Source organism: Colias philodice, chromosome 15 (genome assembly GCF_061535455.1).
Source record: "Colias philodice isolate Cphi_HAF_F1 chromosome 15, ilColPhil1 Martin Lab GWU primary, whole genome shotgun sequence".
In the NCBI taxonomy this organism is placed as follows: domain Eukaryota; kingdom Metazoa; phylum Arthropoda; class Insecta; order Lepidoptera; family Pieridae; genus Colias; species Colias philodice.
The window spans coordinates 11,773,508-11,788,688 of record NC_143100.1 but is presented as its reverse complement, the minus strand read 5'-3'; the positions used below and the strand labels follow the sequence as shown (position 1 = coordinate 11,788,688).

The 15,181-nt window shown below is 32.5% G+C and overlaps 1 protein-coding gene across 1 annotated transcript; it reads right to left on the bottom strand.

Annotated features, from left to right (window-relative positions):
* Positions 1-8,800: 8,800 nt before the first annotated feature.
* On the bottom strand, positions 8,801-13,417 carry LOC149482524 (facilitated trehalose transporter Tret1-like). Its single transcript, XM_089704335.1, has 3 exons — positions 13,084-13,417; positions 10,497-10,632; positions 8,801-10,240 (listed from the first exon to the last, which is right to left on the bottom strand). Exons 1-3 carry the CDS (start codon positions 13,102-13,104, stop codon positions 8,841-8,843), a joined length of 1,557 nt encoding a protein of 518 aa, XP_089560461.1. The 5' UTR covers positions 13,105-13,417; the 3' UTR covers positions 8,801-8,840.
* Between the last annotated feature and the right edge of the window lie 1,764 nt (positions 13,418-15,181).

Sequence of the window (15,181 nt, the reverse complement as noted above, 5' to 3'; positions counted from 1 at the left end):
CCGACTCGCACTTGGCCGGTTTTATTATATTATAGATATGTTGTTACGATATGTGTATGTGTGTATATGTTGGAAGGTTGTGTGGAAATAAAAGGCTTTTTATTTTTATTTTATTTTATTTTATTTACGGTATGTGACTATATTTTTGTCATAATTTAAAAATGCTTCTAAACCAAGTTTACTGAACGGATTAAATCTTAAAATGGTGCAACGTATGTCTAGATTTCACATCAATCTAAACGCAGATATATACGTTCCTACATCCTACATATAATTTTGTAAACATATCCATTTTATTTCACGTACAGTCACTAACAAAACTAATATATTGTAGTGAGCTCACGCAATCTTGTCTGCCGTCAGAGCAAAGCGCTCGCCTGTCACAAGCATTTATGTGGGACGCTTCGGTGCTATCGATATATTTACGATGTACTAGTTTATCATAGGTTTTATAAGGATTTAGATAATGTACTACATGTTGTAAAGACCGTGCGGATGCATTAAACATCTGTGTCACTGATCAATATTATTTACGGACATGTAGACAATCAGCCTTCTATGTCCTGCCAGGCCAACTCTATTTTTCAGTCGCTACTACCTAGTTTTATCTGTTAATTTCTACACGCATCTCATCCGTTAATCTATAGATACTAGTGATTACGTATCATAATGTCAACCAACTCCAATAGAATCGAAATACTAAAAAAATCCATTAAATTTTTATCCAGAGTTCATCTAATTTAACATTTTTATTATGCCACCAATTTTCTGCCATTCAAACTACACCAGCACAAAGACAAAAATCCTCAAATTTTCCATCCGTTAACCTCTCAACACAAAACACGTATAAATTATATTGCTACAGTTCACCGAAAAAACCTCTTCATTCATTAGTCATGCAAATTCGTGCGACTAACAGCGCTGCAATTATTGTCGCTTGTGTGTGTGCGTGAAGTGTTTGCGTCTGTGTGTGTGCGCTTGTTGGAAGCATTGTAGGCGGATCTTGTAACTTATTCAGATATTATACAGTTACTGGTTTGTGGGTGACGTTTTTATTAATACACCAAATGGTGTTTTGTTGGTTAGTATCTGGATGTATTTAATAGTAAGGTATCTGAATTTTCATTCAATGGGTGGAGCAAATACAAAATAAAAAGTTGAAGCTATGAGATGACATTTGATGATTCTGCTTACGTTTACAAAATATAACTACAGTAGATTCATTTTAAATATCAAAACATAATAATATAATCAAAACTAAATGCAAAGTTATTACAATGAATCAGAGACTAAGGGCCGATTTTTCAATGCTTAGATAAAACTTATTCGTCGAATAATGATTATTTATTTGTATAAACTACCATTTTAAAAACGTATTCTAATTGCCCGTATTTGACAGTTTACGTGACATTTTAATACTATCGTGTAATACTTTATTGGACGGATAAGTTTTATCCAAGCATTGAAAAATCGGCCCTAAGTCGAACTTACATATCAGAACCGGCGTCTACAAATCAAGCAATTCTCAAATTTAAAAGCAAATGGAGCGCACAAGATCCTGCCAATTAAAATAATGAGAATTGAAATTCAGAGAGAGATTCCTTGTTTTATGATTCAGCAGCCCATCGATTTGATTAAACCCCAAGAGCTAATCAATCAAAACTGTAATTAGAACTTTCCAGCTTATCAGCCGACTTAATAAGATGAAGATGCTGGAATCGAATTAGTCTTTGAATCGCAGTGGCTGCAAACTTAATTTTTGCTACTGAATTTGAATAAGGAAGTTCGCTGTAAACAATTTTATAAATGAAGAAGAATAAAATTGTTAGTCATTAGAACCTCTTTTGCTTTATGGCAGGATTTGTTGGTTATCAAGGTCCTTTAAAACGTGTCAAAGTTAAGACAAATAGGTACAGCACATACATGGTTTCAATGTGTGAAAGGAACTATGTACAAGTATACAGGGTGTAATCGTTAAGTGTGCAAAAGCGATTATTCCGTAACTATTGCAAATATCAAAAAACTTTAAACTGATATCGAAAGTACTTAACCTAATGAGTAAAATGGAGCTCTATTTACAGTTTCTAAATTTACCTGCCTTCAAATTTGCGAAGTAATTAAAGCAGAAAACCAAAAAAAGAAAGAAAAAGCTAAAACTTTCATATTCAATGTACATGGGATATTCATATCTCATACTAAATGTATGGGAGGGTTTAAAGTTATTTTTTTAGATTTTTCTCGTTTTATTTTTAAAAATGTATTATGGCCATTTTACTCATTAGGTTAAGTACTTTCAATATCAGTTTAAAGTTTTTTGATATTTGCAATAATTACGGAATAATCGCCTGTGCACACTTAACGATTACACCCTGTATAGGTAATAAATCTTTACATCTTACTAATGACCTTAAAAATAATTTAAAACTTATCCACAGTATATCTATTGTTAACTATCTACAAGATCCCTAAACCCTTGAATTTTATTTAAAATGCCTATGAAATTTTCAATATTACAATAGCCTACAGCATGTTACAATCCTCCCGGCGAATGTAAATAAAAGCCATAATTTTCGCGTGTAACAAAAGGGAATACATTGGTTTTAATCATGGAGGTGCGGGGCCTCCAGAGACTCACACCTGCCTGTTTCATACTTTAATGCTTGCCAAATGAATTGAGTTTTGATGGCAGATTGTGAGTACGTGTAATAAGAGTTTTAATTTATAGAACCGTGATGGAAACTGACCCATCAAATTACTGGATTTGAATATATTATATTGATACTAGCGGTCCGCCCCGGCTTCGCCCGTGGTACATATTTACGTTTTCTCTACATAAGAACCATTCTCGTACTTCAAGGAATATAATAAAAAAAGAATTATCGAAATCGGTCCACCCGTTCTCGAGTTATGCGCTTACCAACACATTTTGCGATTCATTTTTATATATAAGACTAGAGGTCCGCCCCGGCTTCGCCCGTGGTACATATTTCGGAATAAAAGGTAGCCTATGTCCTTTCTCGGGTATCAAAATATCTCCATACCAAATTTCATGCAAATTGGTTCAGTAGTTTAGGCGTGATTGAGTAACAGACAGACAGACAGACAGAGTTATTTTCGCATTTATAATATTAGTATGGATTTATACGTTGACAGTTGGAAGGAAAATATTGTTAGGGAAACTAGGTGTTTGCAAGAAACAAAAACTTTGTAGAAAATTGCTTACTCGCTCTTGACTAGCGCGGTAGGAGGCATGAAAAAGTTAATTATTAGTTAATAATAAATTAATTTGAATCTATCAGAAACAATTATCTATAGACAAAACTAGGACATTCATGTTTTCACCTTTGAAATGTATAGGCCTCGTTTCTTGTATATGATAAATATTCTAATGAAATAGATATACGCTAGCAATTTAAAAATGTAAGCCAGGGCAATTATAAGAACAATATTGCATTAATAATATAGAATTTAGTATTTATAATCTGCTGTCATTCCACTTAATTATGGAAGCAATTAAACTCGTAAATGCTACCGGGTACATAATATCATCGAGTAATAATAGCTTATGGCAATACATGTATTTTTTTATAATAGAAATAGAAAGCGTTTTATTTGCTACCATGTAAAAAATATAAATCTTAACAATGTAACTCACAGAACAGAAAAAAGAAAATAGCAATGGTGGCAAAAAGGACTCCCCGTCCGCAAAGCATATATGTATCGAAATTACTACAGATAATAAATGCTAAGAAAAAAGACAAGTAAGTACATTGCCACATGCCGCTGAAACCGTAGTCAAAGAGAATTTTTGTTGCCATGTAAATAGTTCATACTGGAGTATGGATAGTGGACGCGACAATGCAGTTTTTTCGAGCGGCCGTTGCACTGTGGGTTTATTTGTTAAAAAGTGTATATATCATATTTACGTTCGGTGCAGTCCGGTGCCGCTATAAACGTCATCGGGCGCACTAAACGGGCCCGCTGGGGGCTCTGTAAGCTATCGTTTGAGACGCGGCGCAAGGGACAAGGGACGAGCGGTTTTGTAGAATTATTTTTTTATATGTCGATATGGAAGCACTTAACCACAATCTCGCCTGATGTTAAGCTAAGATGGGGTCTAAGATGGTACACGCTTCTCTAGAAGGTAAACGTAAGGTTCACTCTACGCTGGAAGACCCCATATTATACTCCTAGTGTTTGTTGAATTCAATGAACTTTTATGATAATATTATCTTTTCCTCGTGTTGTTGAATTCAATGAACTTTAAAACAGTCCTGTGTTTTATGATATCTTTTTCAAAATTTAAGATAATTTTGCTTCAGCCTCAAAGGGAATGCTCGATAGTTCCTAGGACCAAATAGATTTTAATGGGATACAGGATACTCAACACATTAAGGATACAGGATACTTAACAATTAAAGGTGAAAATTCAATTTCGATTAAGAAATAAGATTTCTAAGAAACAAGAACACGTAAGATTTTACTTTCTTTTTATTGGTTAATCTAAATGATTCTTAAACAAGTTATTTTTCTTTTCCAACACCGTTAAAATAAAACTAATTGAACTCTCTCTTTCAGGATAATATATGAAATCACTTTATTAATTTAATCAAAATCAATAACGATTAACTACTAAATAAACCTATCAAATAAATTTCATTACTATTAAATTGATTTGATAGTAGCACAGAAAATAATACAATTAACTATAGTATTAATAAATTATAGTCACAAGTGCGGAATTACTCATAAAATAGGTACGGTAATAAAGCTTGTACCACACCATAAATATACTGTGTCCACTATCAAAAATTCACTTTACTATAATGCGGATATGCATCATTTATAATTCAAGTACAACCGTGTGCACTCGCTTTGCCGAAATAACCGAATATCCGATTAAACATAACGACAGGAATATCAAAATTATAGCAAATATCAATATTAACTGCGACTGTCGGTTATAATGTAAACTGTAACTTAATAGTTTAATTTTCAATATTTATATGTATTACGAAATGTTTGTTCAATTGGGATTTATTTTACTATTTGTTGTAGGTAGGTTACATCGTTGTTTTATAATTTTACTAGATTTCCGCCCGCGGCTTCGCCTGCGTTTTCAAAGGAAAACCCGCATAGTTCCCGTTCCCGTGAGATTTCCGGGATAAAACCTGTCCTATATGTTAATCCAAGTTTCCCTCTATATGTGTGCTAAATTTCATTGTAATCGGTTCAGTAGAATTTGCGTGAAAGTGTAACAAACACACACACACACATCCTCACAAACTTTCGCATTTATAATATTAAGTAGGATAATTGTTTGTTTATGGTTTAATTGATTTTATTTTGTAATAGTATATTGATCTTTAAAGACAATACACAAAAATGAATAGAAGTTTTGTTCTAAATAGGTAGTGTTTATAGACTCTACCTATATCGTTATGTTATTCTCTTTGTCATGGTTTGTACACACATTCTATTTCTAGACTTTAATTTATATTTTTCCAAATCATTTTTATTGATGAGTTTCATTTATTTATACATTTTTTGTTGCCCAATTCGTAAGATCAGTTTCTATATTACACTCTACAACAAGGATAAGTTTTTTACACGCTTTATATTAGCTTCATCTGTATGTTTGTTTGTTTGTAACCGACTTCTTTGGGCGCGATTTTGACCCACTTTAAACGGCCAGATTTCGTTCAAACTTTGTAGATTTATTGAGGACAATACACTAATTTGATAAAATTTTCTATTTTTTAGTTCGGTTTTCTATAAAAAGCGTGTTTTTTAGTTTTATTAAACTATTATTATTTTATATTAGGTATCCTTAGTTAAATATCATATTTTATAATACAGATATTAATAAAAAAGCTGCATTGCAAACAAGCCTATTAAAAGCTTATTTTTCTTGTAACATTATAGCCTATTTGTTCCGCTGTGAAACTATAATACTTCCGAGCTACAAGAGTGATAAAGTTTAATAAAGTTTTGTTTATGCAGTCCCGTAGTCTCATTAGCTACGGCGATTAAGGTTTTTGCTTTGGAAGTAGCCTTTTAATTACAAGACTAATTACTTAGTACGTTTGTAAGTTGTGCCTTTGTTGCGAATTCATCGGTTTTATGGGTTTTTTAGAGGGTATCGTACATTGTATTAGGAAGATTCTTAATTAGTTTTATATTGTAACTAGCTTTCCGCCCGCGGCTTCGCCTGCGATTTCAAAGAAAAACCCGTTCCCGTAGGATTTCCGGGATAAAACCTATCCTATGTCCTTTCTCGGGTATCAAAATATCTCTATACCAAATTTCATGCAAATTGGTTCAGTAGTTAAGACGTGATTGAGTAACAGACAGACAGACAGAGTTACTTTCGCATTTATAATATTAGTATGGATGAGGTGAGATGATTAAAAGTTTAAAATACTGTACTAAAGTATAATCTTTTGGAATATTTGTTTGATCACAGGGTAAGCGAAAATATCGCAATACAGCACAGGAAAAATGAATATATCCGTTTAATTTAATACTATTTCAGAAATTTGGTATTATCTCTAAGTATACAAAAAATAAATATAGTAAAATCACACAAATAAAATATCAATTGTATAACGTCTATTTTATATTCATGTAATTGAATGCAATTTTGTTAAAGGTGCTTTTTACTCGACAAATGCTCACTTACATGACTGTAATAAGTAACACAAAATAGACCCATTTTTGTAACCAATATTGAAATTAAACCTTTATTGAAAAGAAGTCAAAATGTTTTCAAACCATAAAATCATTTTTAAAATTGTAAAAAGCAAAAATATGCGATCCTTTTCATAAAAATACCACAAGACTCTACCGACATTATTCACAGCAACATACTAGTACCTCATTTTTAGAGCAAACACCTTATAATCCTCAAAATATAAGTGTCATGAATACAAATTGCATCCGAGGCCATATACGAAGGGTTTTTAAATATATATTGGTAACTGCGGTAGCTGTATCAATATTACATGAGCTACCCGAGGCACGTAAGTGTAACGAATTTTGAAGCGTCCACCCACAGTCTTATTGAATTGAATGAAGAATTTTCTAGTAAATTTTTAAATTAAGAAGTTTCTAGAAGCTTTTGGAACGGTAAACATTCTAGAATGATCGGTATTTAGGTACGGTTCGGGATAGGTTTGGTATTTGTTTGGATAGGGGTATGTGTTATTGTAAATTAAAGGTTTTTAACTGAATACAGAGGCTTAATCAATACACTTTAATTAACAGTTTTGAGTGACAACGCTTTGTTAAAAGTTGTAATACTATTTTTATTTTTACGCGCTATTAAAAGTATTAATACTATAAGGTTACTTAAAAAGTATGTAATCTATTTTGTCTATAGCATTAGATACTTATATATAACAATGTATTGAGTTAAATTGAGGAAATTCTATCATTGATGACGTGCATTAGGTAACTTTTTGGAATTCAAGTGCATTGAAAGTCTGCCTCCACAAACCCATGTCCCAAATGCTCTGAGAGATTTTTGGGCAAATGCTTTTGTACATAACACTGCTCAACGTTTTATAATATAGTAGATAGCCTTCTTCATCCTACTAGAATTTATATTTTACTCCCAGACTTATTAGTTTCCAACTCAATATAACAAGTTCCTGGAAACTTAAGTAGATAATATTGTCAGACAAATCAATAAACAATTAGAAGACGTCGATGACCGTCGCGTCGTTAAATATACTTCCCGGTACAATCACTGGAATTCGTTCGGAAATACAATTCAGTTGGAATCTCTGTATATTTTTCAAGCTCGTATTGAGTTTAATTACCGCAGCGTCAACATTTGCTCAGCTCTTGCGTGGGACGGAGACAATTATTGTTTACCAACACCGTCTCAGCTGTAACCGTGTGAATTAATTGAAACTATTTAGGTAGAACATCCTGTATATACTTCCCAATAACAGTAATGAAAAAAAAAGAGCGTGTATACCGAACACACGTGTCAGAAGTGAAAGTTCTTTTGCAAGATTCAAAGATACCAAAATTTTCGCTTTACTCCATGATGTGACGGTATTGCCATGACGTGACCTTGAAATTTTACTCTCAACGCGCCTATAGAGGTTTCACTCCAAAAATATATAACAATATTCATGGACACGTAACGCAATCTAGTTAAAAATAAATAATTGCATGATAAAACCATTATGGTAAAATTATTGATAAACACATAGAAAGTAGATTAGTTTCCTTTTCTAGTTATAGATCTTTAAAGGCAATTTTTAAAGTAGTAAGTAGTAGTAAGTAGTTTCTTATACATATAGATAGATGTATTTTTCGACCCAACTGAGTAAACCCAGCCTTGATTGGATTCCTTGCGGCTGCGATATCGTTGATTAGCTATCTATAGGTTCACCAAGTAATTACAAAGCTAATTAAATAAGCCTACAAATTAATAAAGACATTATTCGCAATCAATATCTATTACTATCTGTCAAAGTAAGTACGATGTAATGTAATTTGTCGAGGTTTTAGTCTCCTTCCTACAATCCACTCACTTCTTTTAATGCAATATTTTTATGATATTGCTGATTCTAAACCAAATAACTTGTTTTTACTAAAACTCATTTGATGATAAGCTTGTACCCATATATAGTAGGTATGATTAACATAATGTAAAAGTAATTGAACGTATATTTCGGTTTGAGTTTAATTTTTCATCGTATTTTTGACATTATTATAGTTATAAATAAATAATAAGCAATCATTTAGGTATACTTATAATACTTATTTATTACTTAAATGAGAAGATTGTAATAAAAGGGTGTATAATATTATTATAGTAATATTCAGCTACCTCGTTCGATAGTAGTCACCACATCTATACTTTTTTCTTCGTTTTCAAGTAACGTTTGGATAACATCATTCGGTATCACAGTATGAACAATTTCATTGGTTTCTTCTGGTTTTGCGATTAATACTAATCTTACATTTAGTTTGTCTACTTCATCTTTCTGTGGTTTCACTTCTAATACAGATTTATCCACATAACTTTCTTCAATACATTGTAAAGATTTGTTTTTTGTTTCAGGAACAAATCTCCATACCCAAAACAGACATAAACTCAGTGTAACGGTGTATAACAGAAAGGTTCCATGCAATTTAAGATACAGTACCAAGAATGGAGCTATTTTAAGAGTAAAGCTGTATGAGGCACAAATTATTATAACCATCAATGCACCTCCAGCACCTCTGTGTCTCACAGGCATTATTTCAGCTGCCATTACATATGGAGTCGTATATATTCCTAAACTCGAAGCTATCATAAACCCTACTAATAAATATAAACATAATAGAGAGTCACTTGATAATCTATTTGAAAACTGCAAATATGAAACTATGGATGACGCTAATAAGAACACAGCACTTCCAACACCACTAGTCAAGAGCACAGGTTTGTTATTAAAGTATTTGAAAAATATATATGCAATGGAATTGCCTACCACAGTAACACAATCCATAATGATCATTCCTATGAACGCGGAGTTCTCGTCTTTAGTAACATTTTCGATCATGTTCATTGCGTACACAAGAAATACCAAATTTCCACTACAATAATAAACAGAGAGCAATACCAACATATGAAAGCTGGGCAAATAGAAATCTTTGCTAGTTATTTGAGCCCAAAAGTCTTTTAAACTCTTCTTCTGAGATTTTAACGTCCTGTCTTTTATTTCTGTATGAGCTTTTAAGAGAGCATTCATTTCTGACACTGATTCTTCGTTTAATCCTCGGAGCCAGATAAAAGACTTCTTACATTCATCCAATCTACCTTTATAAGCTAGCCAGGCTGGTGACTCAGGCCATGAACAGCTCATTAAGAAAGCGATTATTGTAGGCAGAGCCAAAATGAGACTAACAGTTTTCCAATGGAAGAAGCGTCCCATGGAATGAGCAAGTGTTACGCCCACAGATTGGTTGATACTATAGAACAGCATTAGAATGTTCCTGTATTTGGGATGGACCATTTCGCTTATAGTCATGTAACTGACGACTAAAAGGCTCTTAGCTCCGAGGCCTTGGAAGGATTCTCCGATGATAATGGTTGGGGCGTTTCTGGCGAAGTAGATGATGGTCCAGCCGAGGGTGACGAGGAAGCAGCATGTCTGGAAGCCAAACTTTCTTCCGCGGAGTTGCATTAGGTAGGGAATGAAGAGGCTGGGAACGCCGGCGAGGCCATGGACTGAAGCTGAAACATTAATAAAATGAATGTGAGAATTATTATTGACTGAGATAGTACTCGGAATAGAAAAGTTTTCAAGTGTATTCACTTATTTAATAATTAAATATAACTGCTAATAGCCGATATCTTGTTTTATTTTTCCGTTGATAATTTGGTACCTCACTCAAATGACACATCAAAATTAATTACTCATTCTGTATAGCCTTTAAAAGCCTCACAACATGGCCTTTATTAAATATTTTTCCTCTATAACGATAATTACCAATCCACGATGCAGTATGGACATCGGCATGAATGGAGCTGTCATTACTCTTAAATTGCTGCAGTAGCACGCTGGGGTATCCGATTAATCCTCCCGCTGATATCGCGGCTAGTTGTGGTGATGCAGCTATGAATAACTGAAAGGTAAAAAATAATGCACTTTTAAAATCGGTCGTATTATACGCTATAGTTGAATTGGTTCGATGGTTGGTTGGGTCCATAAAAATTGCGTTATGAACATTGTGGTTTTATAGTGTTTGGAGATTAATTATGATATGTGAAGTAGTTTATATAAGTTTAAAAGGAAGAAGGCATTAATTAGTGTAGAATTACGTGTAGAATGGACGACGCGGTTGGCGCAGTGGTAAAGTAACTGCCTACTGAGCCGACGGTCCCGGGTTCGATCCCCGGTCAGGGCAAATATTTGTGTGATGAACTCAATTATTTGTTCTTGGGTCTGGGTGTTATTATCTATATATGTATTTATTAAATATTATATTTATCGTCGCCTAGTACCCACAACACAAGCCTTAATTGAGCTTACTGTGGGACTAGGTTGATTTGTGTAATAATGTCCTATAATATTTATTTATTTATTATATATTATATAAATTACGTTTATAAGTTCCAACGTATGTTAAATATGTAAGAGATTTTTTTGTTTATTGTATATGTTTTATTCGTAATGCATAATGCATTATAAAATTCACTATTTAAATGCATTATAGGTACTTATTTTTGCAAGCTTTATGCTAAAAATAATTGAACAAGTCATTCATCACTCATTAGTTTCACAAAGAAACGTTTTTTTGTGTTTTGCAGATAAGATAAACTTAAAAATTTGTGCTTATTTTGTAACTTGTTAAAAATCATCAACACAGCCAAGAAATAATCGAGTTTTTAATTAATCGACGTTCTACTTAAATAGTAATTTTCTTTGTAATGTAAAAAATATATTTATTTCGACTTTATATATTTTACATTTTACACGTTACATAGTAATATTATATAATATAAATTTAAATGAGTATTTTATCTATACTAATATTATATAGCTAAAGAGTTTGTTTGTTTGTTTGAACGCGCTAATCTCGGGAACTACTGGTCCGATTTGAAAAATTCTTTCAGTGTTAGATAGCTCATTTATCGAGAAAGGCTATAGGCTATATATCATCACGCTACCACCAACAGGAGTGGAGCCACGGGGGTGAAACCGCGCGGAGCAGCTAGTTAGATATGAATATCAATTTTTGTGTCTTAAATTATTGCAATGAAGTTATTTATAATAAGTAATTTTATCTAATCAAATTAAGTTTTATTTGACTCTAGTTATATTTGCGTTTTATTTTGCTAAGAATTTAATAAAAAAGCCATGGTGGTTCAGATTTTTCAATATATCTGCGCACGTCGATAATATCACCGATGCTCGAACGGTGAAGGAAACCGACATTTGTGACATCTACCAACCCGCACTTGGCCAGCGTGGTAGATTATGGCCTCAACCCTCAGGAGGGTCCTATGCAGTGGGAACGTACTATATAGGCTGATGATAATTATGATGATGATGAATATAATACTATAAATATTATGATAACTTATTATTTTTTATCTCGTGTACCGTGTACGTGTAATTACTAAAATTCGTAAAAAACCTATCTATAAAATTTTTATAATATGTGCGTTTTATGAAAATAGGAAAACAGACGGCTAAATAAACAATTAGTCTAACATAATTATATTATATTTAACTCTAGATTTTTTTGTCTTTCTTTCACGTTGCAAATAGAGTGATTCTTTCGTATTTTTATGTCTGGTGATATGAGGCCAAACAATGGCTGGAAATAAGGTAATTTTTTCCGCGGGAAGAATCTACATGGGAATTTCCTTTGACTACGTGGGTGAAGCCGTGGACAGAAAGCTAGTATGTAAATAAAAAATTTGATAAACACGTTTTAGGTAGTACGTTTTAGTTTTCAATTTCAATGAAAACTGGGTCATTTTTATCAAAAATTAACATTTTAATTTCAACTCATCACACACATGTACTAAAAATAGTTCACGTTTAAAATTAGCATAAGTATATTAAAAAAATTAGGTTGGTTAATTACTTATGATACCTTTGATAGAATAAAACATTTTAATTTGACTGAAGGAGAAATTTACATGCAAATTAAGAAATACTAACAGGAACTAGAAATAGTTTTACTTAACAGAAACACAACCCATATATCTAATTAATTATAATTTCTGCTAGAATTTAGTTCATTAATTTAATAATGTATATACCTAATGTGTTCATTAGTTAGGTATATTGAAAATTAATATATACTTCTATACGGATGTATTTATTGTATACTGTATAGACATACGAAAACCCTTCCGTGATGATGTGCACAAAGTTTTCGCCAATCAAAAATTTTACCTAGGTGTCGTCTCCTTTGTGAAATACGAAATAATATTATTATGAAAAAAAAAATATATCTAATTGTTTACTCTTAATATTGCACATAATATTATACTAGGTACATGAGATCTCACAACTCTCTCAACAAACATACGAATGTAACGAAAAATACAAAATAACTCACTTGTCTAAGAATCGGCGACATGTCACAAAACTTATTTCCTTCTGTGCATATTTAACTGAAAACAACAATTTGTTTGGAAAAAACAATATTATCAATTAAAAACGAAAATAATTAGTCCACTTTCCGCATATTTACTTGCACTTATCGAGTATTATCGTTGACTGTTCATAAGAATTAAAAAATGCATACAGCATGTAAAACGAGTCACGGTGTAAGGAAATATCGTAGCATGGGAATTACAGCTGTATCACGAATAAATAAGGATCGAAATAGTATGTAGGGATTGATATCAATTGATCTATCGACAATAAAAATAGCAACCTTCGAATGATAGGAAAATAACGTCCGCACCATATAAGGTTGTACTAAAAACTAGTACGCGTATGATGAAGTGACAAAGTAAACATATTTAACGTCTTATAAAATACTACAGGTTAATACATATTATAATATCCTTAGTATGGCCGATAAAAGGGAAAATTTTGAGATGTAGGCAACCGGTTAGTTTATCTCGTTTTCTGTTCAGTTAAATTGATATAAATTAATAAGCAATTAGTTTTGGGTCGGAATTCTAGATTTTGGTTGGCTAATAAAGATAGAAGCCGGGGACACAGCTAGTCTATATATATAAAACTCAAAGGTGACTGATATAGTGATCTATCAACGCACAGCCCAAACCACTGGACGTATCGGGCTGAAATTTGGCATGCAGGTAGATGTCATAACGTCTGAGAAAGGATTTTGATCAATTGTACCCCCAAGGGGATAAAATAGGGGATGAAAATTATTACCATGAAAATTTTTCTTTTCCACGCAGGCGAAGCTGCGGGCATCAGCTAGTATAATATAAAATTGAAGATTTAATTGCACTTATATAGAAAACTACTATATACATACGTACCTGTAGGTACTTACCTGTACGTTGTGGTTAGAGAATCCAATCCCGCATCAAAATCGCGATCCCGCAAGCCTGCGGGATTAAGATCATCAATCCCGCGGATCCCGCGGGATTTGCGGGATTGATTTTAATTATTATTATTTTTGTTTCATGTAATTTAAAGAAAGAAAATACACGCAAATATTTTTAATTATTCTTATCAACATGAATCGAAGTTATCACTTATATTATAAATTAAATATAATGATGTTTAAGACAATACAATATTCACAATATTTCACGTTTCATATTAAGATTTTTATTTGAAATAGAACATATTATTCATTGGTTTTAGAGGCATTTAAAATCCGTTTTTTTTTAAAATACTTAAAAAAAAATAAGCTGATTGAAAGAAAGAAATGATAAAGTATCTAACGTTTCATCTTTTAGATTTGATCTTATCTTGTTGCATAAATAGCCAGCGGCGGAAAAAGCACGCTCGTCTTCCACACTTGTAGGCGGAATTGACTTTAGATAAGTATAAACAGCTTCCAAATACATACTTCCCCTAGACGCAAATTCTTTGACACTTGACCGCGCGCAAAGGTAAATCCCCGTGCGCCGTAGGGGAATCCTCAGTCATAGAGTACTGGAACTGACATTGATTACGTTCCGTTCCGTCCGATAATAGTTCCGATCATCGTCTGAGCCTATTTTTCTTACTTTTTTTCAATCCCGCGAACGTGCGGGATCCCGCATGAGTAATCCCGCATTTTTGATCCCGCAAAAAAGGTGCGGGATCCCGCATTAGCGGGATCCCGCGTTTGCGGGATTGGATTCCCTAGTTGTGGTGCTACAGGTAAGGTACCTTGTAGAAATTTGGTGTAGATTTTCTATTTTACTCATGTAAAAAAAATTTATAAAAACAAAAAATATCATCCTCTAAATTTTAAGTTAAATGAGGAGTTTAATGGAAAGTTTCAATTTTTCAAATCGAATTCTAATTGATTTTCTTCAATTTTCAATTTATTTTAAATTGTTAATTTCTGGAGATCATTAACATGTACATAACAATTATAACAATCAGCAATAAATTATATTTTGTATAGGAATATAGTATATAATAAAAAAAAAACCAGTTATTAATTTATATTAGTGGCATTTAAATTTAATGGTCATAACAACACATTAATTCTGGCAATTAAAATAATAAAAAGGTTG

Bases quoted from the DNA above. Each gene is read 5' to 3' on its own strand.
- LOC149482524 (XM_089704335.1), bottom strand. From the start codon at position 13,104: ATGTCGCCGATTCTTAGACAA. The intron at 10,633-13,083 runs GTGAGTTATTTT...TTTACCTTTCAG, and splicing joins TGTCGCCGATTCTTAGACAA to TTATTCATAGCTGCATCACC. The intron at 10,241-10,496 runs GTAATTATCGTT...TTAATGTTTCAG, and splicing joins CCATACTGCATCGTGGATTG to CTTCAGTCCATGGCCTCGCC.